Genomic DNA, 26115 nt, shown 5'->3' with positions numbered 1-26115 from the left:
GAATGTGTAAGCTAGTTTCAAGAAACTAGCTTACCAAAGTAAAATTCTAATATTCGATAAACGGACAAACTGACATAAGAGCTTCAAGTGTGTTGTCGTATTGCAGGTGATGTGGTATTTTAAGTCTATTTTGGATGATGTTTCGAATTTGTATTATTAAATGGACAAACCATACAGTGCTGGTTTGCATTATTCAATGGACTGTTTTTGCTGATAATCTTTTTTATGTATTTGGAATGAATTTAGACCTTTGTCATTCATTAGATTTATATAATTGGAATGAATTTTAGAGAAAGTGTTTGTTAAGCATATTCTGTCTAGCTGGTTATTAAAATGAATTGCAACATTTATTGAATTCCCAAGATAATTACCTCTCAATCACATGTGATTTCATCACATCAACAAAGGATCAAAGAAGTCATTGTCAGATAAATCAACAAATTGGAAAACAAAAGAGTCGAAGTATGACATTTACCATATAGAATATTATAATTTTACGTTTTTGTATTATAAACAGTTGAATTTAGGTGCCAATACATAAAGATCCATATCTAAACAAATATACAAATACTATATTACATACATCTAACTTTGTCAAATGGTAGCTAATAGAGATCTATTCAATCTTCATACACAAGACAGGATCCAGTTGAACTTGGAGCGTGCACTCTCTTTCTTGTCAACATTTCTACTGTTGGGAACTTTCTTTTCCTTCTGCCCCTAGGTCTCAACCTGAATTTCTCATCAAAAGCAGCGACAAAATCGCTCTGATTCCCAAGCAATCAGAATACTCGGTAACAAGACATTCCTTGTTTGTAAAGTATTTCATACATCCTGACTCAGAACAAAATGCCTCCTTAGAATCCAACTTAATTGTGGTAATAAACACGTATCAAAAAACTACTAAAAGGCTCTCAAAAAATTAAAACAAAACCATTCACAACAAAATACATTAAAATGACAACAAAGGAAAACTTCCACATAAAGAACTTGAAATCAAAATAACTTACCATGTGATTCCTCGTGCTTTTGCAACTTTGATTTGTATTTGAATATTTTTCCACAACCAACTTCCTGGCAGATATACTGCTTCTGACCTTTAACATCAAAGGATGAACAATCCTCATCATGAAATTCTTTAACATGTCTCTTCATGTTACTTTGGTGAACTCACAATTGCATTTCTCAATGGGGAAGGTGAATAATTTCCCTTGGTGTTGAATCAGGTTGCGAGTCAAATGATTTTTTCTTCTATAGTTGGCATGGCAATCGTCTACTGAACAAATGAATGGTCTCTGCAATAATATCAAAGGTATTAAAAATGGCAACTTCATAGCCAACAAAATCAAAGTAACTGATTCTCTATTTCTTCTCATAGTAAATAAATAAATTGAAAGTTCAAATACATAGATTCAAACCTCAAGTTCAGACAACGCATATTTGAGGCTTACTTAATGGAGCTTCTCAGGAGGTCTCCCAACCTGATACTAGTACATTAAGTTCAAAGCTAAAGCCTCGCACATTTTGGAGTTCCTTGTGGGATCCAATGCTTCACGCTATACATCCATGGTTATATACTCAGAATGCAATAACTTCTTCAAAATCATTGATCATTAATTGATATGAACAATTAGAACAATTCTATTTGATAACATACTCAAGCTGTACAAATGATGTTGGATTATAGCAAAACGGATTATATGACCTTCAAAAATATCATACAATGCATTGACAACCATAAATAAATAACTCCAATCATTGACTTACTAAATAAATGTGACTATAATAGACAAACTCATAATTAAATACCTCAAGTGAATGACTCTGCATTTATTGCTTTAGGTAAGCTGGTTTCTTGAAACTAGCACCACATTCTTCACAAGTATTGGATTGTACTCCATCCATTTTTTTACCCCCATCAAAACTTTCTTCATTCACCATTTCTTGAGAAAATAAAGAACAAAAATTAGAAGGAAAAAAACAGAAAATCAATATTGAACTATTTTAATCAATTTCAAAAGAGATCTGGAAAGAAATATCCTTGTCTCATTCCCCATAGTTCAATTTTAAATCATTCCCATTTGTGACAACAATAATGTTGTCTAAATACAAAATGAAATTATAACATTCAGTCTTTAAATTCTTCAGCAGTCGACAAAAACTAAAAATAGAAAAAGAAAATATGAAATATAATCAACAAACATTCAAAAAGATCTAAAAAGTAAATAAAATAGAGAAACTTACGGTGAAAATGAGGAAGCAAATCTGTGCAATTGGGGAGGCTTTGATGGATAGATTGGTGGCCCGAAACGTGTGGGTTTTGCAAAGGATACAGCGGTGGTGGAAGAGGAAAAGCAAATGACGGCAGCGAATGGTGGTGGAAGACGACAGACAGCGGTGGTGGTAGAGGACAGATAGCTGTGGTGGTGGAAGAGGATAGATTGGTGGTAGTGGAAGAGGTTTTGTTACTCACCGTTTATTACTTTATGTAGGGGTAAAATTAAGATTAAAAGGATATACAAAGTTGGAGTTAGTTTACCATTGTCACCACCTTTCTAACCTCCTCAGTCAAATTCCCCTTTCAACCATTTGTACTGGGGGTGGGTGGGTCCGGTATCTACCCAAATTCAAAGAAACTGGAATCAGAACATGCTAATTCCTTAGATGTGAAATCGAAACAGACCAATTTCAATTCTTAGAAGCCAGGAACCGAAACCCAAAACACAGATTCCGATTCCGAGTTAATTTTAATTACCCCCTATTTTTTTAAAAATAATAAATAAACCATCTAAAAATTACAAATATATCTCCAATAGTTTATAGAATTATAATTCAATCCCAAATTCTACCCAGATGGCAAGTTCCTATTTGATTTCTTATAGAGTTTAATGGAAGAGAAAACTGCAAGGGCCTATGTAGCAACAAATTTTGTTGCATTGGGCCGTCCAGCCCAATAACTTTTCAGAATTTCTCATTAACACTAATAGTGAGGTAATAATTAGTGCCAACTTTAACCTATAAAATTATTTTTAAAAGTTATAAAAAAATTGTAAAATATTCTTAATTAATTTAGACGATAAATAAAAAAGATTTCAACTGAAAAAAGTAAAAGAAAATAAAACCGTAGGATAATTATGTAAGATTAAAACATCAAATATCCAGCAGGTGATAACATAGAAATTAGAATGAATATAAATGGAGGGTTAAAATTATTTAATAATCCGTTTTGATTAAGAAACTTTGGGACATGTAATCCAACGGTTAGGAGGGGGCAAGGCCACTGGAACCGAAAATAACCACCTCTCATAGTCCTACCAGTGAGTCAAACCATCCTATCTTTTAGTTGTAAATACTATTAAGTTTGTAGTTTCTCGAAGAAGGGAAGAGTTTTCAGCTCGAGGGAGGAAGAAAATGTCGTGCTTGGCATCATGCTGTACAGCAATGACCTGTGGGCTCTGTACATCGGTGGCTTCAGGGATCTCCAAGAAGTCAGCTCGACTCGCCTACTGTGGTCTCTTTGGACTTTCTCTCATCATTTCTTGGGTCCTTCGAGAAGTTGCCGCTCCTCTCTTAAAAGAATTACCTTGTAAGTCTTCATCCTTGTAATTTATTAGTTAATATGATAATTCAGTTGCATTTTTAATCTTCCACTTCAATGTTGGCGCAATTTCAATGATCATGATTTGTCAAAATTCAGTTCATATATTTAAGCAAATTTTGAACTGGGGAAAGAATTGAATTGTTGATTTTTTTTTCTTCGCTTGGAAACTTTGATAATCATGAGCGTTGTTGGACGTATGAGTCCGTTTATTCAGCTTCAAATTTTTTTTTCCTTCGCTTGGAAACTTGTTAATCTGTTACAATTAGTTTCTGGTGTCTTGTGACTTGTGAGTAATCTTAAATGCCAATACAATTGCTGCTGCCTTATTAACGTACCTATAGAATAGCTTTTGAGCTGTTTCAAGTTCAATCGGGCTTTTAAAAAAAAAAAAAGGCTCGAGCTCTGTTGTGATAATTGTATTGGTATGAGAGCTCGTAATCTGAATCCAAGCTGAACTTCTTGATGTCAGAGTTTGAGCTCGGAATCTAAACAATACATTATCAAGCTTGAGTTCGGTTGTTTATTGAACAAATCGAGCTGATTGAACTCTTATTTCAAATAGTTAGAGAAATGCTTGCAACGTTATTATATCCCCTAAATTTAAGTTTTCAGTCCATTCTATCTAAATATGATTGAGTAATGGTATCAAGATAAGATTTCTTGCTTAGTCACAAAATCTTTGGTGCTTTTTTGTAGGGATAAGCTCTTCTGAAACACATTCAAAGGAATGGTATCAGATACAAGCAGTTCTTCGTGTGAGCTTGGGGAATTTTTTGTTTTTTGCAATATTTGCGCTTATAATGATTGGTGTGAAGGACCAAAATGATCGACGAGATTCATGGCACCATGGAGGATGGATAGCAAAGATGGTTATCTGGTTTTTGCTTGTAATCCTTATGTTTTTCCTCCCCACTATTGTCGTCTCAATCTATGGTTAGTTTTGATCCTGTAGTTGATTTGATACAATGGATTCAGAATGCTGCTTTTTTCTGTTTTTTAATTCCTAAAAACCAATATTAGTGAAGGAATTCATGATCTTTGTAATGATTTATTGCCCGCTTCATATTTGGTAAGGTGCTATGTGTCCTCAGGCTGCTTTCTGGTTTTTCAGTTCTCGAAACCTATATTTTTTTTGTACTTTTTCATTCAGATTCAACATTGATTTCACTTATAGGTTATATCTAATTAGATTTCAGCAAAGCAAGAGAAAACTTTATTCCTTGTCTACTGTTACATGAAATGTTTATATGAAAAAAAATGATGTTTATCTACCGGGTACTCATCGTTTTATCTTTTTAACTGAACTGTAACCTCCCAATATATTTATCAGTGGGTATTGTCAACTAAATGGTTCATGTGTGCCAATGTGCAAAGATTGGAGAGAAAGAGAAAGGGGGGAGTTTAGCTACTTTTCTCCAATGATGATGCTCCTCTTGACTATGTTGGCATACTTTTCCCAATCTGACTTACATATTTTTGCACTATATAATTCTTTTCTGACTTTGAATGTGAGCATCAAATTATCAGCGTATGCAAACTTACTCTACTTGCAGAAACCATATCAAAATTTGGGGCCGGACTATTTTTATTGGTTCAAGTCATTATACTGCTAGACTTTGTCCACTCTTGGAATGATGCATGGGTTGCAAAAGATGAGCAGAAGTGGTTAGCTCAAATTCTAATTCCTCATCATATTCTCCTCTCATTGTTTCTGTTTAACCTCTAACATTATAATTGGGTGTGTTTAGGTATGTTGCTTTACTTGCAATATCAATTGGATGCTATCTTGTGGCTTTTACATTCTCAGGAATTCTGTTTATCTGGTTCAATCCCTCTGGCAATGACTGTGGCCTGAATGTCTTCTTCATTGTCATGACCATGATTCTTGCATTTGGTTTTGCAGTTATAGCCTTGCATCCTTCGGTAAGCATTAGTATCATGTTTTCTTTTCATTGATGTCTAATAAGCAATATAGCGTACAAAGAGTTACCTGATTGAATGACTTCCAACATCTGGTTTACATATTTTCTATGCTCAACATTGCTTGATGAATTAGATTGACATCTAATGTCCATGCTCTGGCATTGTACTACACGAATGGAAATTTTCTTTGATAGGTCCTATTTGCTAATTAGTTAGTTTTATCCCAAGTAACATTACAAGAGCAGACTCTGTCACTCCTATTTGATCAGGAGACCCAGTTGTCTTTGGTATGCACCACCGCCCCCGGTCCCAGGCTTGTCAAGTCACAAGTCATAATTTGAAACTTTAGGATAAAGTTCTGCCCTGTTACACCAATATGAATAACACGGGATTAGGGAGCTGCTGAAATATGTATTTTAATATATTTCCTGAATAAGTTTTTTCCTTGTGCTGTCAACATATAACAGTACTAATTTATTTTCTGAGTATGTTGAAATTCCTCTTATGTATCATGATCTGTCAGTATGCTTAAATTTCTTGTCAAGTTTGGAGAAACTGGTGAGTGTCTATCATACTGGTGTTGTTCCCTTTTAATGAACTTGACAATGGAATTATGTAACAGGTGAATGGCAGCCTGTTGCCTGCGTCTGTGATATCAGTTTATTGTGCTTATGTATGCTATACGGGTCTCTCCAGCGAACCTCGTGACTATGCATGCAATGGTCTCCACAACAAATCCAAAGCAGTTACCACAAGTACCCTTATTCTTGGGATGCTGACCACTATTCTCTCAGTGTTGTATTCTGCTCTTCGTGCTGGTTCTTCAACAACATTTCTGTCACCACCATCTTCGCCTAAGTCAGGTGTTAAAACTTCATAGAATCCTTATTAGATTTTTAAAAATGCAGAAACAAATTTTATCTCTACAATTGACATAAATTATCCATACATGTTTATTGTTACTTCATTCTTTGCTGTTTTTCTCATCACCTGTAGAATGTGACTGTTTCTTGTCAAAGGCCAAACAAACTTTGTTTTAGGTGCATGTTTTATTATGAAATCTGTTTAGCCTAGCCTTACTTGCTGCATGTAATATTTGCAAATGTGAGACTGTCACAAAATTTCAGTTTTTTTTTGGGACTACTTGTCTGCAAAAGAATATGCTCAATTCCTAGAAGATAGCTATTTTCTGGAAAATCAGTTGAGAGTCTCTGTTAGGGCAACCACTTGGTGGTCTTTAACAATGGACAAACTTCTAGTTCTTTAAAGGAAGGGTTCCAAAGGATGCCATCAAAAAGTGATAAATTCAACTAGGTTGACCTGATTATCACATTTATGCATACTCTTTCCTAAACAAAGTATCTTTGCCTTGAACTCAAAAAGCTAAAAAAATGTCCGTGTTATTGCATTTCAAGTTATTCCTAATGTTCCTGTTTTGCAGCTGCAAAGAAACCATTGCTTGAAGGAGAGGATGTGGAAGAGGGAAAAGAAAAGAAGAAAGAAACGGAAGCAAGGCCAGTTAGTTATTCCTATTCATTCTTCCACTTGATATTTGCTTTGGCCAGCATGTACTCAGCTATGCTTTTATCCGGCTGGACAAACTCATCTGAAAGCTCAGACCTGATTGACGTTGGCTGGACATCAGTTTGGGTTCGAATCTGCTGTGAATGGGTCACTGCTGCACTCTATGTCTGGACACTACTGGCCCCTGTGCTCTTACCAGACCGTGAGTTCTTCTAAAAATTCCCTTCATTACAATGCTTAGCAAACCCAGTGACCCGAATTCCCAAGTCGATCTATTTAACCTACGCCTTGGTTCTCCTTTTTACCATTTTAATGGTTGATGGAAGATGGCGGCAACAGACTTGACTTGTGTTATTTGTTGTAACATTCTATAGCAGTTGTTGTATAAAGCATATATATGTGTGTGAGTAATGTATATGTAGTGCTTCCTAAGAAAGACATTTGTTGATTTGTTAGTTGAAGTGAGCAGGAAGCAAGTGGAAGTGCTTTTCTTGCGTGCTGGAAATGGTATCAAGTATTAACCCAATTCTTCTCTTTTCTTTTTTCAACTTTTATCAAAATTTTCATTGTCAAGTTATCTAAAAGAGCTTCAATTTGGCATTCTGCAACTGAATTACATTAATTTTGAAGAAAAACAGTGGACCCTGACCCTGACCCTGACCCTGTCCTCACTATGAATATTCTTGTTTACGCGGAGGATTTCCAAGTCAACAATCAGCGGCTAACTAAACTGGCTAGTCTACTCATTCATGGTTCCCCTGCATATCAATTTATGAGCATTAGTCCAAACCTTTGACTACCAAGTACCAACCATTAACATTTTCTACAAAATATCTCTTATACCAAAAATCAGTTTTACTATTTTTATTTTTAAACAATAATACACTGTTTCCTAACAGAGACATACCTAAAATACCAAATGGGGCTCCTCAAGGAAAGAATAAAATCTTTTTTTTTTTTTTTGAAAACGACGAAAAGAAAAAGAAAAAGGAAAATTATATTCCCTATCCCCACTCTCACTGAAAGCTCGTGAAATACACACCCAGACTCTCCTCCCCTTTTCCTTCCCACCCACACTCTCTATCTCCCTTACAAACAAGCCCCCATTATTTCGTCTCCCCTAACATGCACCACCACCACCTTCTCTACACCGCCATGCCCTCCCCCACCACCTCCTCCTCCTCCACCTGCGCCGCCACCACCTCCAATTCCCTCCTCTGCAAACACTCCCCCTCCGCCACCCTCGACCTCCTCATCCTCATTCTCGTCTTGTTCTCCGGCACTTTCTTAATCTCCTCTTACTTCTCCTACATCTTCCACTCCCTCTCCCTTCTCCTCTCCCAGTCCTCCCCACACTTCCTCCCCCCCGTCCCCTACATCCTCGGCTTCCTTCTCCTCTTCATTTCCATGGTTTTGCTTCTTGAATTTTGCTGTGGACGCCGCTCCAGGAAGTGTCATAACCCTAATTGTAAGGGCCTCAAGAAGGCTATGGAATTTGATTTGCAACTTCAGACCGATGATTGTGTGAGATCGGGTGTTGCCGACGACATTGATCGCTTGCCCTGGAAAGGTGGCTCCGAGTCTAATCCTGATTACGAGTGTCTTCGGGCCGAGCTACGGAGGATGGCCCCAGCTAATGGTCGGGCTGTTCTGTTGTTTCGCGCCCGGTGTGGCTGCGCCATCGCCAAACTTGAAGGCTGGGGGCCCAAGCGCGGCAGAAAGCATAAAAAGTGAGTTTTTTATATTCAAATATCAATCTTTTATTATGTGAATTTGGTTGATGATTGATTGAATTGGTTGTTAGCTCTAGTTAAAACATTTTTGTTTGAATTGAAGAATGGTTGACTTTGTTTTTGCGAATTTGCATTTCTCATCATCTGGGTCACCGGAGTCTAATTCGTTCATCGACTAGCGGATTTTTCCCAGCTATGAATTATTGGCATCATGTGGCTTTCATTGTTTCTTGTTGGAGATTAATTTGTTGCTTTGAGTTTTTATGGGAATTGCGATGCCCTTTTTTTGTTGCAACATTTGAAGTCTAGGATGCTGGAGATCTTGATGAACAATGTTTTCATTTCTTGGTGCCTATTTGAACCATCATTCTGGCATAAAATTTGACCATGGGAAATGAGGATGGTGATATACTGAAGCATAAATATTGTCTTTCATTTTTTGTTCAGATAGTTTGTGAATCCCTGTCTAATTGTCAAGTTTTGCATTATTGTTTTTGTTAATATTGATATAATTTCTGGTGTTTTCACATCTTTTTCTAAGATGAAGTTCATTCAATTCTTCTGCATTTATTTATTTATTTTTTTTTTGAAGTTTTACATGCTATTCAATTTAGAGATCAAATACGAGAAAGGTTATCAGTTCTTTTTAGATTCAGGGAAAGTGTAGCAGTAGAAGCTCTGTGCAAGGCTTGATCTTTGTATAAGTTGGTTGTTGCACATTAGATTTTATGGATACATCCTTTTTACAATCATACAAAGGAAATCCTCAGTGAAATTCTTTAGAAGTTTCTTNTTTTTTTGAAGTTTTACATGCTATTCATTTTGAGATCAAATACGAGAAAGGTTATAAGTTCTTTTCAGATTCAGGGAAAGTGTAGTAGTAGAAGCTCTGTGCAAGGCTTGATCTTTGTATAAGTTGGTTGTTGCACATTAGATTTTATGGATACATCCTTTTTACAATCATACAAAGGAAATCCTCAGTGAAATTCTTTAGAAGTTTCTTTAACTGGCTTATACTAACATTCCTTTTTTATTTAGCCATTATGATTATATTGTGTTAAGAGGATGTAAAAAAGCTATGATTAGCCAAGCTTTTCTGTTGTTTCGGTTTAGCCTTTTCTAGGTTTCCTCAGCTATTTTTGAATTTTTGTTATAAAATCCACTAACTGTGGTTCAGTCCTTTGACCAAATTATGTGTCTCCTCCTGACCCTAATGACACAAAACAAAAGGCTTTGAAGTGGTGGCAAAGTGCAAGTCGCAGGAGATTGCCTATATTTTCGAAATTCCATGGCTTCTACATTATATTCAGAGTTTAATTTCACATTGATCTTGATAGCATAAGAACAAAGTAAACTTATTGATAAAGCTCAGCAGAAACGCTTGTGCACTTGGAGAATGTCCCTATCTGTGCATGTGAATTGTTTTAATATGATACAGTGGAGGGAATTCTTCTAGAGAATGTCTATTTGTGCATGTCAGAAGTTATTTAATATGATATAGCAGAGGGAATTCTTGTAGTGTCTATAACACTTTTGTTCGTTCTGTCATTAACTTAAATATTTTGCTAAAATCTGGGTTTATACTTATGGCTTGTGTAAATGGCAGTCTCTTTTGATACCGCAGAGCACAAGATTTAGACGTAAGAAATTCAAACTTCTAGATAATTCTAACATACTGATGGTCCTGTACTGACTTTTCTCAGTCTTTTGAATCAGTAAGAGCCAAAATCTTCAAGCAGACTAATTGTTGGAATTAGGTTGGGCACTTTTAAACTTCCCAATGAGTGATAAATACATATCTGGATTTGCTTCTCAAGGTTTAATTTGGCAAAGTGATGATAATATAGTATAGTTACTTGTGTCCTTTTAAACCATCATGCAGATATGTATAAGGTTGTCTTTCTGGAGTGGAGCTATAAGGTTAGGCTATGTCTGAGAAATTGTTGAGCTTTCTGAGTGTCATTATCGGATCAGTTACACAATGGTTTGACAGTAGTGAACAATCTAAAGAAGATGCCCATCCCAATTTTGTCTAGGTTATCCAAGAATGTTCAATTTGTTGAAAATCTTGGCACTAGTCATCTTCCTAGAAAAGATTATGTGTTGTGTAACTGAGAAATACCTCTTACCTCACTGGCTCACTTCTTGCTCATGCCTATTTGTTCTGACTTGAAATAATCAATTTTTCATGTAGATTTTGTTGTTCTTCCCTGCATTATTATATAAATTGAAGGAATTAATTAGTTATAAATTTTTGCTTCTAGCCATTTGATAGTCTAAAAGTTAACTCACTGCTGAAATTTTGGATTTCTGGAGTAACTCGATTAACAACAGAGTCCATAAGGTTATTTTGGTAGAACCTTAAAAAATATTATAAAGCTTTCACTCAGGCAATCAAACAGAGTTGATACAGTTATATGCTGTCTATGACATCTAAGACTGACTGAATTGTATCCAAAACCTCACATATTTTGGTTTGTTGGTATTGATTATATTATATTTATTGCTGGCAATGCAGGGCTATGGCTAATCTGGCTTCAAATGGAGATAGTCGCTGACTATTGGTGGAGGATTTCTTGGTGGGCTTCCCATTATATATTTCAAGTCTTTTACTATTTATTCACCTTTCAGATTTGAAAATATTTTCTCAAGTTTTAGAAGACTTCACTTTGAATCAGAACAATTATCTAATTCAATTCACTGTCTGGATAATTGTCTCTCATTTCTGGAAATATATACCAAATTTAATGAGAATAAATATATGAAATGCAAGATAGATTCTTTGTTCACTTCAATAATGTTGTTGTATTATTAGCCATGTTGTTGTATTATGAGCCTCGCCATGCGGTTGAACTTTTGGAGTCAAAAGTGTCTCAAGCTGTACTAGTTGATTACTGGAATGGGTTTTTAGGTATTTTGCAGAAACAATTTAAGGATGGGTTTGGGACTAGTGATGTGTATTCACCCCTATTGCATTCTTGATTTCTTGGTTTGGTTTCAGAAATTTTATAGCAGTTTTGCAATGTGTTGGGAATCTTACCTCAAATATAGGAGAATTGATGAGTTAATGTCTGTGATGAGGTTTGTGGTTGATCTCCTTTCTCAGCCTTGCAGTTGCTTAATAAACTTCTACTGCATATGCGTCAATATGATGGTTCACACAAATTCTTGTGTTTTTCATGGTTGTAATGACCTGCATTTTCTACCAAACCTTACCTTAATTCTAAATTTAAAATTCTAATTTTGATCAACAATGATAAATTCACAAACTTCTCTTACAATCTCAAATATGGCAACTGAGTTGATATTATCACGTCAGTTTCATCACACCCAAAGGCACACCTAAGAAACGATCATTCTTTTATAGGGAAGCAGTCGTTCCTTTATAGGGAACGATTGTTATTATAAAAGGATGGTCGTTTCTCACGGAAGGAATGATCGTTTCTCTCTAAGGAATGATCATATCGTTATGGAATCGTCATACATTCATAAGGTATGATCATACCTTCATATAAGGAAGGAATAGTTGTTTCTAGAGAGGAACGACCATTCTTTCATAGCGAACGGTCAATCCTTATAAATGAATGACCGTTCGAGTTTAATTAATTAAAAATTATGGGATTGGGTTGTAAAAAAACTTTTTTTTTTTTTTTTGCCCAAAATGTTTATCTAAAGTTATAGATACCTTTTTAAATATAATATATATTTTCAGATATGTTTGATGTGTCTCAAAAATGTTTATAAAATTTTAATCAAGTTATTTTATATAAATAATATTAGGTATACATACAAATTGATGCAATATCAAATTGTGGATGAATTTGTATTTAAGTCAACATTATTACTATTGGATTGATATGGACGAATGATTTGACGATAAAATAGTCGTGTCACACCAATTTTAAAATTAATGTTATAATATCAAAAAATTAATACCATTTTGAGGATATTATCTCGTAATATTGGCCTATTGGGGAATTACTGCTTTTAAGAACTCTTAACTTATAATATTGAGAAATTAACGGCGTGCGTTAAGGTCTTTATCTTATAATATTGGCCTATTAGGAAATTAACGCCTGAAAGGACGAGATATTAATGTCATTTTGGGGATATATATATAAACATTCTTTTTAGTAATTTAAGATTAAAAAGTTGTCATATTTGGTTCATTAAACAATTAATATTTTTTTTTCCTATAAATTATAATCTGAAGTAGTTTATGGCAGTTTAAAATCTTTGTTTAATTTAGAGGAAACCATCAAACTTGTCTCCAACACTGGTGTCTTTGATTTAAAGAATATTGTGTTATTGAGAATATTATATTCTATTAATGAAAGATTATTGAAAATGTTTAAGGAAATATGTTAGGTTAAAATAAATTGATGGGTATGTTATATTAATATGTTTAGTTATGAGGATAAATTGATAGACGTGTTATAAATATTACTAAATTGTCTCCCTTTTTAAATATTAATATAATATTATTTTTTGAATAATTTTTATAATTCCCTACATTTGAAATTTTGCTAAAACACTCCAGTTCATATAAAACTTTAATTTGTAACAAAATCACCATCATCCACCTCAAGCCACTGCTAGCCACCATTGCCAACTGCCTCTGGCAACTATAAAACTTGAAAACATTTTTGGCCATATCATTGGTCGAAAACGACCATATGGTCGTGAATTTGACCGTTTCTATTATAGCCATTTTTGGCCAAATCTGTGACCGTTGTACGCCATGGATCTGGTCGTTAACAACCAAATCTATTCTGACGTCCACGACTATGGATCTGGTTGTTAACGATCAGATCTATTTCAGCCAGAATAGATCTGACTGTTAATCGCTAGATCCATTGTCTGGTCATTTTCGGCCATATTTACGCATAGTGACCATTTCTGACGACTTCTAGTGGCAGTCGACAATGATTGACCAACTGCCGATAGTGGTGACTGATGGATGATGGTGGTCTTGGATAACCTATAATTTGTTTTAAATATAAAGACAATATTATCCAAAAACTTAATTAAATATGGGTAAAATTATAATGACAAACTCATGTAAATTAATTTTAAAATAAAGGTATTATTATCTAAAAAAATTATTAATAAAAAATAAAATTATAAATAATATAATTACAATTGATTTTAAAAGATTATCGAAATCTTAAATCACTAAAATACTAAACATTACAATCATGTAAATATAATACACAATACGTCGTAAATCTTTGTTACCCCCATCCAAAGTCCAAACACACCCAAAATAGCAGACATCTTTTCCCTCCAAAAACTGCCCCCCTCTCTCTGTATAATCCAAACTCCTTCCCATGATCTCGTCTCATGATCAAATCTCTCACTCACAAACCTTCTCTTTTACTCTCATTTCCACATCTCAAATGCCTCTCCACCACCTCCCCAAACCCAAAATCCCCACTCCACCATCTTCGTACTCTCTTCAACTCCACCACAACCTCTCTTCAAAACTCAAACTACGAGAAAGCCTTAGTTTCAGCTCTCAAGTATTCTGCAACAAATACGGCCATCTCTCAAGGCCTCCAAATCCACTCCCTAATCTTGAAATCAGGCCTTGAATCAAACAATTTCATCCAGAACAGCTTGATTAACATGTATGCGAAATGCGGGTTCATTTCTCATGCCAAATTTATCTTTGATTCTTGTTCTAGGTTGGACCCAGTATCTTGTAACATTATGATATCTGGGTATATAAGAAACGGTAGATTAAATGACGCACGCCAGCTGTTCGATGTAATGCCCAATAAAGGTTGTGTTTCGTATACTACTATGATAATGGGGTTTGCTCAAAGCGATCATTGGAGTGAAGCAATTGATGTTTTTAAGGATATGAGTAACGTGGGGGTTATACCGAATGAGGTAACTTTAGCCAGCGTGATTTCGAGTTGTGTGCATGTAGGTGGGATTCGGGGGTGTAGAATGTTGCATGGGTTAGTTATTAAATTGATGATTGATGGGTTTGTTTTGGTCTCAACTAATTTGTTACACATGTATTGTGTTTGTTCGAGTTTGGGGGATGCAAGAACTTTGTTTGATGAGATGAAGGAAAAGAATATTGTTACATGGAATGTGATGTTGAATGGGTGTGCGAAAGCGGGGCTAATTGATTCCGCAAGAGAGTTGTTCGACAGTATTCCTACGAAGGATGTGGTTTCATGGGGTACAATAATTGATGGGTACGTGCAAGTGGAATGGTTAAGTGAAGCTTTGACGATGTATCGTGCAATGCTACACGATGGAGTAGCACCAAATGATATCATGATTGTGGATTTGATTTCAGCATGTGCTCGAGCCATGGCAATCAGTGAGGGTTTACAAATTCACAGTACAATAGTGAAGGCTGGTTTTGATTGTTATGATTTTATACAGGCTACAATTATTCATTTCTATGCAGCCTCTGGGAGGATCAACCTGGCTTGTTTGCAATTTGAGATAGGAATGAAGGAACATATTGCATCTTCGAATGCCCTCCTCGCAGGATTTATAAGAAATGGAATGATTGAAGAAGCAAGACAATTATTCAATAACATGCCTGAAAGAGATGTTTTTTCATGGAGCACCATGATTTCTGGTGATGCTCAAAGTGATCAGCCTATCATGGCTCTAGAACTCTTCCATAGAATGGTAGCTTCTGGAGTGAAACCAAATCAAATCACTATGGTGAGTGTTTTCTCTGCAATTGCCTCTTTAGGCACGTTAAAAGAAGGAAGATGGGCTCATGAATATGTTTGTAACAATTCCATCCCTCTTAACGACAATTTAAGTGCTGCTATTATCGACATGTACGCTAAATGTGGCAGCATTAATTCTGCCGTAGAAGTGTTTAATCAAGTCAAAGAGAAGGCATTAACTGTCTCACCTTGGAATGCAATCATATGTGGGTCAGCAATGCATGGACATGCAAACTTGTCTCTCAGAATATATAATGAATTGGAAAGGCGAAATATTAAGCTTAACTCTATTACATTCATCGGAGTCCTGAGTGCATGCTGCCATGCTGGGTTGGTAGATTTAGGGGAGAGATACTTCAAGAGCATGAAGAGTGTGTATAATATAGATCCTGACATCAAGCATTATGGTTGTATGGTAGATCTCTTAGGCAGGGCAGGGCGATTAGAAAAAGCTGAGGAAATGATTATGAGCATGCCCATGAAGGCTGATGTTGTTATTTGGGGCACATTGTTGGCTGCATCCAGAACACATGGAAATGTGGAAATCGGAGAAAGGGCTGCAAAGAGTTTGGCAGGTTTGGAACCATCTCATGGGGCGAGTAGAGTTCTTTTATCTAACATATATGCCGATGCAGGGAGGTGGGAGGATGCATTTTTAGTCAGGAAAGTTATGCGCAGTAATGGAATGAAGAGATTACCTGGATGCAGTGGCGTTGTATAATTCTTGATCAGGTTTTAATAAACCTAATAGTTTCAGCTAACATGAGGATGAAGACTGCCAGTCGGTGAAGATAGCTTTTTAATTTCATCTTCAGCTATATATATATATAGATTACTCACAAAATTTTGGAAAATTTTACATCTTTATCATTAATAAAGCTTTTATTTTAGTCTTCTGTTTATCAGTTCCTTTCTACACCATTTGGCTTGTTGCATCTACTGTCAATCTGCATTCAACCAGTTATAGCAAATTATTTATCACAAATATTCTTGAATGGCAGTTATTAAGAAGCTAGACTCGGACTACTGGAGGTGCAGCTAATTCGCCATAAGTTTCGGGTACTTTAAATTTTGTAACTAGTCTTACAAAATTGCCCTGCCTCTTGCTAATCTTTTATCTTGTCAGTGGATGAAACTAAGTTATTACAAAGCATAAACAGGCAAAATTTGGCTGACATAACAATTATTTATGGCTAATGACCCTGAGTTGAAAATTTTGGGCCTTCCTGTACATGAACATTCAATTACACAAAAGAAGATAATTTATGAACTATACAACTACATACTGTCCTATAAGAAATCGCCAACGATGGGGATAAAATTGAGAAAATAAAGTCATTAATCCTGCTCAATTATCAGTTCAGCAGCTGCACCCATCGCGCCAATTCCACCAATCCCAAGCAGTGCCATGGCAAGCTCCTCTTCATTCCATTGTGTTAGCCCCTTACTTAGTCTCTTCAATACTTCTACATCCATCTCTAGCACCCAAGTCGGCGTGCAACCTACCATCAGGCTCACAAAACCCGAGACGTAGGCACGCCAAGTGGCCCAGTCACAACCAAGTGATATCTTTCCATCAAGCGCACTTGCAAGGAATTCCAGATGGGTTCCCAGGACTTTAGGACGCCGCTTTGATGCTGAAGATGATGAGTCAACTCCCCAAGCAAAAGCTCCGCAAAGCACCGCAAAATATGCAAGTGCATATCCTCCAAGCATTGCAACTAGCCCATCTGATCCTTCTCGTTCAGACCTGTGAACCGATATAAACCAAGAAGGCAAAGTTTCTTTTATCACTGACAGCACTAAGCCTAAACCCCCAGATAACCACACTAATGAAGCCCCAAGTGAAGCTGCAAGTTTCACTTTAGTCATTCCTGCTGCAAGTGAAACCTGCCCATATCTCATTCCGTTTTTGGTTGTCTTCAACTTCTCCAATTTCTCTCTAGGAAGTCCACTAGATGCTATTTCTCTCACAGAATGCATCAAGAGAGATAGAATCTCCTCGGTTATGAACACAATATCTCTGATGGATCGATAAACACGGAGATAGAGAATTCCTGGAGCAACAGGGGAAATCCCGCCACAGATATGGGATCCAAATCCATGGCCCAGAAGAGGTCCAACACCGCCATTGCTTGAGATAGAATTGGTGTTCAAGCCAAGTGTGGCAGTGAAGCAGCTTTTAAGAAGCTGAACCACTGCATCACTGTTGTGAAGAAAGACAGTTCGAGATGCGGAAAAGACAAGGAAGTCAAACCATCGTTTTGCCTTTTGGGTCCAGAGGGAAGCAACAATAGGCATGCAAGGCCACGGACAGCCTGCCGCAAGGGTCTCCAAGGCTGGGCCAGCCAAATTGAGAAATCTTTCTGAGGCTTTATCGATTTTATAGGTAATAGTGAGGCTTACAAAGGCAGCCAAAGGTAGTGGAAGTGTAGCTGGAGAGCTTCCCCCTGCTGGAATACCAAGTATTAGTCATAATATTGAAAAATGGCTTCTCGATTGGTAATGAGAAACCAAATTCCAGCACAAGAGCAACTGCTAATGGTTGTAAAACAAGTCAGACTAAATATATGCACAGAGAGAGAGAGAGAGAGAGAGAGAGGAAGGGAAGGAAGATAAGCCAAAAATATCCACTGAAGTAAGGCAAGATGGTTTTCAACATCCCCTCTTTTCTTGTTCTTGCAAGAGCATGCATACTTCTTAAAAAATGATATTAACTGTATAAGCAGTCTAACTTAAAGTCCACAAAAATACCTGCAGCAAGGCTTGGGATATCAACACCGGTGGTAGCAAGGATTCTCTTGATATGTTCCTCAACATTTAACAAATTTGCAGCTGGGCTGGGCCAATCCATACCATTCATAAAAGCTGGTTTCCAAACACCTCGACTTACTTCAGCTGAGAAGTAGCTCACAATTGTTGCCAAAGATGCAGGAACAAAATCAGCCAAGTCTTTAAGCCCTGAATTATTAAATGATATAGGTTATAGTCGCACATACAAACACGCCTATAGTGAATCATAAAGTTTCTATAATAACTGGCAGCTGCACCGACTAAAACAACAAGTTTTTATTGTTTTGAGTACCCAGGTCAAACAAATAGCTACCATTGGGAAAAAAATAAGACAATCTGTTCGATAGACATCAAGAAATTTTCATCAACATCTTTTGTATTTCCTCTTTTCTTTACAACTTTATCTTTGTTTCCTAGACCAAAAATAACTAAATTGTTTATTTGTCAATAGGAACTTTGAATAGCAGTCTTAAGATTTATCCTGCTAATATGTGTCTGTCTTAAAAGCTAAAAACAAGTAATAAAAGGCAAACCTGTGGCAAGTTCACGTGGAGAAAGTCTTCCATGAGCACATGCTGTTAAAGCAGCATCAACGACAAAAGGAACAGCTTCCAGAATATCCCAGGCGGGCAATTCAGGTCTTAGAGAGTTATCTTCATTTACAACTCCAGATGAACCACTACTTCCAGAGCCAACAGAAGTTAAAGACTGGCTTCCTCTATTGATCTTTCTGAACATCATATGAAGAAGTTCTTCTACAGTCTGATGAACTTGAGATCCATGAATAAGACCAGAGAGAGTTGCAGCTATACACCTTAGATGCTGTCGATACCATACTTTTAATTTTGGAAATGAGTCCACAAATATAGGTTTTGGATATGATGAACTTGCAACTGCCGAGAGTCTCCTTTTGTTTCGATCTTTGTGGATGCTTTCAGCAGACACTAGATGGGAATTTCTTACTGAGAGGAGGTATTCAGGAGTTAGCTGGGAGCCAACTGTTGGCACATCTCCCACCCCATGTTCAATGGGTGGATGATTAAACCTCCATAGCTTTAAAAGAAGAGCAAAAGCATTTGAGAAAACAGCATGAGCAGAGATTTCTTCGCCTGTGGGGAGTGTCCAAGAGACATTGGGCACACATGATCCGAAAACCTCACAAATAGGCGTCAATGAGCATGCAAGTTGAGGAACCTGGAGAGAGAAGAAAGCAAAGCACCAAAAAAGAAACATTTATTCCCATGAAAGTTTCAGCCACTAAATAACATAGGGCAAGTTAGACAAAAATTTGGATCCACGTGTGTTTGTTACATTTGGCTCCACATAACAGCCTGTTATCAAATTTGGTCAGGCACAAAATAATTTTAAAAATTATTGTTGGGACATTCCCTAAAAAGCTTAACTACTCAAAAATATTGATCATGCAGTGAAAGATATGGTAACCATTTTGCTCACTGTCATCTTATTCCTTGAGGATTTTGACCCCTTTTCATTTCTTAAATCTTGCAATTACGCTCCTTTGTCAAAGCTAAGAAGATTCTCAAATCAACAAAATGAAGTCTTATTTTCACCAACTGTGTGGATTAAAAGAAATGCTGTTTGCATCCAGCTTTATTGAGAACCTTAACTCTTGCAACCCAGTTTTAGATTATCATTCTTGCCTTTCCCCTTACCCCTATAGAACCTTTAACTTGAACCATATCACCACCATTGCTGGTGTGTCTATCGGGTCTAACAGTAGAAGATAACTAAGCATTGGATAGGCAACCTATAATGACACAGAAGAATAAAGATACCTCAAAAAGCAATATCTTGTATTTTATACATGTCCATGGATATTAGGGCAGTGAAAGAAACTTACCAGGCCATGTAGAGAGAATATCTGTACACAATCAACAGTGGCAATCCCAACAATTAGTACATTCAGCATCGGAGCATAACCTATCAAATGACTGTAACTCCCATCACAATCAGCAGGGGCTGGAGGAGACAATAATCTAGTAATGAATTGAATGGCGTGTTCCTGCATTAAAAATAGACATGAACATAATCAGAACCTTTACTTAATCAGCAAACAAATTTGAACAAAAGGAAAAAGAAATTGCTTCCCCCTCTCCCTCCCTTCATTTTAATGAAGAACACATGGGTAAAAGTATCAAACAGAACAGAGACAGAATTCAAAATATGTTAGAACTATCACATTACCTGTACATTCCAACCTCGAATTAGTGAGGCTCCACAAAGAATGGTAGCAGCAGATATCTTCTCATCTTCAGATCCTTTGACAGCAATCTCAAAAACTTTCTCGAGCTCTGCTAGGCTTCCATCAAATCCATGAGCTTAAATTCAGTTGCTTTACCCTTGGTAAATTTACAAAAAAGAGCATCTGATATACCTGGCTTCAGGAAAGAAAAAGGAGTAACTGAAGACCAGGCCAAAATCCAAACAACTAGAAGATAATTTAAAAGTTATTTGCATAGAGAGCACCCTTGAGCATTCGCACATTGGAGTAACCATCAATGATGTGTAAGATTAACTGCTGAAGCAATAATCCAATTTATTCTCATAACATTATTGTGGTTTAAATGATTTTGCAAACTGCTATGCCAACCTCCTGGCTAATTATTGCACTGAGAATGTTTTTCCTGCACTTAGAAGTTTGACAACATTCAATGCAGGGTGATCTGGTCAAACAGTCCCATGCTCTCAACCTTTAGGTATTATTAGTCAATCAAATTGAAGAATCCAAAATTTCCACAACTGCCTCATGAAGTTAAATTTGATAAGAGCAACAGTTGGTAGAACCATAGTTTTGTGGGGATAAATTTCCAACAACCTTAAATCTTAAGGCTTGATCATTCATATCAACTCAGGAAAATGGATATAAGTATACCTTGAAGCAGGACTGGAAACTAGAGCTTTAATCATTATAGGTGTGAATGCAGCTCCCTTCATGAATGATGACCAACCAGGCAATTGCGTTGGCACACTATGAGGTATTTGGTCAATGCGTCCATTCACATAGCCAAGCCAGAAATATGCTGATGTGTCCAGAAGATTTCTGGCAATGCAGGCCTCTACAATCAGGTGGCGTAAATTTCCAGCTGAACAAGGGCATAAAATTAAGATTAGAAAGCCTTATATGCTAAGGAGTAATGCTGGCACCAGTGGACTGATAGAAAAAATCACCAACTTTAAAGTACCACATAAAGACTGAAAATACAGATTAATACACACAACAACTTTGTCAAACTTAACTCCACTAAAGTCAACAGTTATATTTATACTATTTTTTTCTAGTTACCCTTAGATTAAGTTTGCTCATTTAGTGCAACTGATTCACAAGCTTGCATACTCTAGCAAAATGAGAAGTGTAACTGATCTTAACTGGTGCCTCTTGCTTCTTGTATTTATCTTTCTCATCTCTGCATTTACAGATATATTTCAAAAAAATTCTTCCAAAAACGCAAAGAAATTTCTTCAGAGAAGGGTCAAATGTATTTTGTTATTGGTTTTTCATAGATAATCAATGCATGCAAAACTTTGATCATGGCAAACAGACAGACTGGCACAAAGCATGGTAAATCAACACTCTTGTACTTTTCACCTATGACTAGAATTTTCATATATTGCAAAAGTTTCAAGATTTAACATTCTGTTTTACTATCTTTTTTTCTGTTGGGTGATACATAGGCACTTAGATGCAGAGTTGTTTAAAGTACAAATACCGAGAGGCTTTTTGGCCTTCATGAACCTGATGTTCTAGGGTCACACTGTCAAGAGCATCACAAAGCAAAGAAAATGTCATGTCTTTTGTGCTTATCATGATTAATGAGAACAACATATTACTTACAACAATTGATTGGCATGTCTTTCATATTGATGCACTCAAAGTATGCACTCCCAACACTGATGCCTGAGAGAAACAACATAGCTTTTGCAGCAGCCTGATTGGCTGCAGAAACAACAGATTGTGGTGGAGTCAGCAAACCCTGATAGTCTCCCAGTACCTGTAAGCTGGAGACCAAATCATTTTGACGCTCTCCTGGACCCTTATTTTCTTTCCAGTGATTGGTGGACCCACATTCTGTTTCATCAATTGGTGCCGCCTCCTCTTCATCAATAAGATCCGCAATAACAAGAGGTGTGATTGACAACAATATGCACAAACGAGGATCTAGGCGAGGCATGGGACCCTCAATTGGATCCCTCTCCTACTAGCAACAGAGAATTATATATAAGACAAATCAATAAAAGTATAATCTTGAAAGGAATATATGCAATACCAAATGAAACATAGAAAATAAACCTCTTTTTGGTCTATGTCTGAGCGGATGCCTCTTAATTTAAAATAAGCCAAAGACAAGTAACTTATATGAACATAAAATCAGGATAACAAACAAGGCATTTGACTTTAGTACAGATCTAAAATTTTTCCCTGAAGATCTAATTCAGCAGTAGGCATAAATAATTGGTTATATTTATCAGAAAACTTGTTAACTATGATGAAGGCACAGAATATCAGAAGAAGACTGAAACCTTGGGACACATAAAAGGTTCAGTTTATTCTGGAGCTGGAAATATGTGGTTCAAGCCTCAAGGTAAGGCTTTATGGAAACATTATGTTTTATGCACCAAAAACTTAAATGAGAAAGATTTTCAAAAGAAAGATTTTTTTCAATCATCCATGACAATGCTAACCCTTTGAACAAGACGGAGAGCAGCAATCCAAAGGCCCAAGAAGGTGTCATGCCAGGAGGTGCCATTAATTGCTTGAAGTGTTTTAATCAAACCTGCACAAATATGAAACCTCAAGTTTTCATTCTTACAATTTTTTTAGCAAATGAATTTTATACCAATTCAACCAAAATAATACATTTGGAAGCAAGCACTAAAGCTACATTTACCAGTTATTACTTCAATGGCACTTGTTGGGTTAACTTGATATCCATCCATAACATTCTCTAAGAACAGGTCAAGTGGTAGCCAAAGAGCAGAACGACTAGCACCATGGCACAGACCAGCAGAACAAGCTAGAGATCCAAAGGTTATAACTGCATGGAAATTTTTCGGTGAACTTGTTTTACATTCTTGAGACAAGACAATACGAGTATCAGATACCAACTGTAGAAGAGCCTCAGAAGTTAAAATTTTTGAATTTCTCAATGCTGATGAATTTGCTCCTAGCAGCTGTATCCTCTGGGTGAAACCTACCCAATGTGTGGGCCTGATGAAGTGGCAGGAAAGCATTAAGCAATGTATTTGCATCCAAAACAAAGGATAAGTAGAAAACTAATTACAGAACTGGTTAAAAAGACATGACGGCTACAGTCTTTTAAATTGGGGTAAATCTAAACAGACCACAATGGCAAAGAAGTATTCATGTAACTTTCCCAAACATATATACAATACTTTATTGAAGGTGGGTTTTAAAATTTTTGATCCAATATAAAAAGAACTTTTCAACTGTTACTCTGTCCATCCTTTGCAGAACCAATAAAAGAAAATCAAAATTTTTTTTTGGTTAGAATATAAGATTTGAGAAGCAACTTTTCAAGGGAACCAATACATACAAGTTTCGTCTTGCCAAGTAAATAATTCTAGAAGTCACTTTATTTTGTAGAAATTGCCCAATTATCTCAACTGCCATCACAGTATTCATATTCTGCAATCTCTGGTGATATTCAGTCCTCTCCTCATCAAAACCATTGCAACCATCTATTTCCATTTCCAGAGGTTTTGTTGGCCACCTAGACTTCATTTCTGGGGTAAGTTCCAGCAACCCTTCATCATCTAGTGATGCATCCAGCAATTGCCACACTATTGAAAAGATAAACTCAACCACAAGAATACCGGGCTCAGTTGCTGGCAGACCAAAATTTTCGAAAAGATGAAGAACAGCATCTATTGATTTCATAACCCTGTATAAAGAAGATATTTAAAAAAGAAAAAGTGATAATAATCAGCTCTCACCTATTTAGGGTAAGCAATAGTCATTTCTACAATAACCTGCTTGAATTTATTATCAAGCACTAGAAACATAAATGGAAAAAGAAAAATGACTATCATCCACTTACGACCTGTTCACATATGAACTGGTAACAATGAGGGTATTCCTTGGTGTTAAACTATGAAATTAAAACCTAAGTTTCATTTCAGTGAATAGCCATAGCAACACAGTTAATAAAGCTTCTAAAAGTTTGCAATGGCTGAAATTGAAAAATATTATAAATAAAAGAATGATATCTAAAGTTACCGATGAAATTACTGGGGATGAGATTTCTGTTTCATATTATTAAAAAAACTAATAATAATGGAGGGCTGAAAAGCCTATCACAGCAAAGCAGTGATATAGTTATTGCCTAAGAAACACTACAATCTGCAAATGTCTTCAAATACGTTACTCCAAGAATCAATCAAAAGACATCAAATAGAGGCAATAGCCGTTTCTCCTGTATTGAATTTACAATATAAAGTAGGCAATGCAACAACAGTTCTTCCCTTCTCATACAAAAAACACAGCAAGAACTACAACTTACTTTTGATAATCTGGGCCATGAATTTGGCATTTTAGTGTAAAAGCGTATCTCTTGAGAAGCTCCATGTAGAGCCTATACGCTGCTGGCTGCAAACGTCGACTTGGAATGACTCTGTATCAAGAACAAACACCATGAATGTGGCATAAAAATATAACAGAGAACCCCCAACTAGACAAAAATTATCCATAAGTCAATTTACTCCATACATCAACTCACAATATGCCACTTTGTAACACACTAAACAGTAGAAATTTTTCAGTTTCTCGAAGAATAAACAATATCCCAGCCAAAAAACAAGAACATAAAAAGAACTAATCAAAGAAAAGATGGATTTATAATCGCAGACTTAGAGAACCAATACTGCAAATGAACATTGGGGCTCTCCAATCACATTTTCCACATTGGATTTGAAAAAGAATTTTTTTTTTTTTAAATTTAAAAAAGAGAAACAACATATACATTAATGTTTCATTTAAAATGAGTTGAACAAAATCCAACGAAAAGAAATCAGCTAGTTCTAAAGTAACTACTTGACCAGCTGGTTCAATCAGAAGTTGACTTTTTTCTCTCGATTTTGACAAAAGTTTTTCTACTTTTCATCAGCTTTTACATTGACAACACAAAAATAACGAATCAAGCTCACAAAAAAACAGAAACAAATTCGTACATAGAAAAAAATAAAAAAATGAACCTTTCAGAAAGTAGAGCGAGGACTAGCAAAGGAGGGACGATCCTGAGCATGAGAGCCTTTTCTAGAAACTTCCATAGAATGGGAACATTGTTATCCCAACAAATGTACGAAACCAACACGTGGGCTACCTCAACTGAAGGCAAATTCACTCCCGCCGAGTTCAAATTCGAAGACAACTGTACAGCCCACAATAACGGATCACTTCCTTTTGATTGCGCCACCTTAGTTATTTCCACTACGCTACCCCACACTCCACCACCACCACCACCACCACCACCGACACCTCCGCCTCCGCCTTCGGCTACTGTAACCACCATCCTGGGCCCAGTACTCAGTTTCAGTTTCAGACCAACTGAACTTTCTGTTCTTTCGTGTGTTTTCAGTTATGTAACGCTTGAGCTGTCTCTTTTTTTTTTTTTTTGTAATTTTTAATATTTTTGGCTTATTTTATAGAAGGCGTGGATTGGCCGTTAGTAATAAAGAAAAGTCAACAGGATGAGGGGTAGAGGTGGTATAATAAAATACTATGGTCTTATTATTGTTAATTATTTAATATAATTATGTTGACGTTAAGGAACAATATATAATTAGTTTGATGAAATTT

The 26115-nt window shown here is 36.3% G+C and overlaps 4 protein-coding genes and 1 long non-coding RNA gene across 5 annotated transcripts; 3 read left to right on the top strand and 2 right to left on the bottom strand.

Moving 5' to 3' along the window:
- Positions 1–533: 533 nt before the first annotated feature.
- LOC116132305 lies at positions 534–2434 on the bottom strand. Its single transcript, XR_004128391.1, has 5 exons — positions 2245–2434; positions 1810–1943; positions 1419–1595; positions 1011–1295; positions 534–834 (listed from the first exon to the last, which is right to left on the bottom strand). It is a non-coding gene; the product is annotated as an uncharacterized LOC116132305 (long non-coding RNA).
- An 886-nt stretch (positions 2435–3320) lies between these two features.
- Positions 3321–7590, top strand: LOC116132369 (probable serine incorporator). Its single transcript, XM_031418011.1, has 6 exons — positions 3321–3586; positions 4298–4534; positions 5155–5266; positions 5350–5524; positions 6147–6387; positions 6966–7590. The coding sequence occupies exons 1-6, from the start codon at positions 3412–3414 to the stop codon at positions 7262–7264; spliced, it is 1239 nt and encodes a 412-aa protein (XP_031273871.1). The 5' UTR covers positions 3321–3411; the 3' UTR covers positions 7265–7590.
- Positions 7591–8010: 420 nt separating this feature from the next.
- On the top strand, positions 8011–11732 carry LOC116132367 (uncharacterized protein At5g19025-like). Its single transcript, XM_031418009.1, has 2 exons — positions 8011–8778; positions 11300–11732. The coding sequence occupies exons 1-2, from the start codon at positions 8174–8176 to the stop codon at positions 11337–11339; spliced, it is 645 nt and encodes a 214-aa protein (XP_031273869.1). The 5' UTR covers positions 8011–8173; the 3' UTR covers positions 11340–11732.
- Positions 11733–14041: 2309 nt separating this feature from the next.
- LOC116132378 (pentatricopeptide repeat-containing protein At5g19020, mitochondrial) lies at positions 14042–16298 on the top strand. The gene has a single exon (XM_031418031.1). The coding sequence runs from the start codon at positions 14125–14127 to the stop codon at positions 16207–16209; it is 2085 nt and encodes a 694-aa protein (XP_031273891.1). The 5' UTR covers positions 14042–14124; the 3' UTR covers positions 16210–16298.
- A 206-nt stretch (positions 16299–16504) lies between these two features.
- Positions 16505–25828, bottom strand: LOC116132332 (mediator of RNA polymerase II transcription subunit 33A). The gene is made up of 12 exons (XM_031417981.1): positions 25512–25828; positions 24821–24931; positions 23855–24202; positions 23189–23508; positions 22983–23074; positions 22135–22495; positions 21175–21385; positions 20487–20601; positions 20143–20304; positions 18815–19475; positions 18243–18449; positions 16505–17938 (listed from the first exon to the last, which is right to left on the bottom strand). Exons 1-12 carry the CDS (start codon positions 25826–25828, stop codon positions 16827–16829), a joined length of 4017 nt encoding a protein of 1338 aa, XP_031273841.1. The 3' UTR covers positions 16505–16826.
- Positions 25829–26115: the final 287 nt, after the last annotated feature.

The sequence above is a fragment of the Pistacia vera genome, unplaced genomic scaffold (genome assembly GCF_008641045.1).
Source record: "Pistacia vera cultivar Batoury unplaced genomic scaffold, PisVer_v2 Contig250, whole genome shotgun sequence".
Taxonomy (NCBI): Eukaryota; Viridiplantae; Streptophyta; class Magnoliopsida; order Sapindales; family Anacardiaceae; genus Pistacia; species Pistacia vera.
This window is presented reverse-complemented; position numbering and strand designations above follow the sequence as displayed.

Bases quoted from the DNA above. Each gene is read 5' to 3' on its own strand.
- LOC116132367 (XM_031418009.1), top strand. From the start codon at position 8,174: ATGCACCACCACCACCTTCTCTACACCGCCATGCCCTCCCCCACCACC. The intron at 8,779-11,299 runs GTGAGTTTTTTA...CTGGCAATGCAG, and splicing joins CGCGGCAGAAAGCATAAAAA to GGCTATGGCTAATCTGGCTT.
- LOC116132369 (XM_031418011.1), top strand. From the start codon at position 3,412: ATGTCGTGCTTGGCATCATGCTGTACAGCAATGACCTGTGGGCTCTGT. The intron at 3,587-4,297 runs GTAAGTCTTCAT...GCTTTTTTGTAG, and splicing joins TCTCTTAAAAGAATTACCTT to GGATAAGCTCTTCTGAAACA. The intron at 4,535-5,154 runs GTTAGTTTTGAT...CTCTACTTGCAG, and splicing joins TATTGTCGTCTCAATCTATG to AAACCATATCAAAATTTGGG.
- LOC116132332 (XM_031417981.1), bottom strand. From the start codon at position 25,828: ATGGTGGTTACAGTAGCCGAAGGCGGAGGCGGAGGTGTCGGTGGTGGT. The intron at 24,203-24,820 runs GTAAGTTGTAGT...TTCTTTATACAG, and splicing joins CATGGCCCAGATTATCAAAA to GGTTATGAAATCAATAGATG. The intron at 22,496-22,982 runs GTTAGCATTGTC...TGTTGCTAGTAG, and splicing joins CTCTCCGTCTTGTTCAAAGG to GAGAGGGATCCAATTGAGGG.
- LOC116132378 (XM_031418031.1), top strand. From the start codon at position 14,125: ATGATCAAATCTCTCACTCACAAACCTTCTCTTTTACTCTCATTTCCA.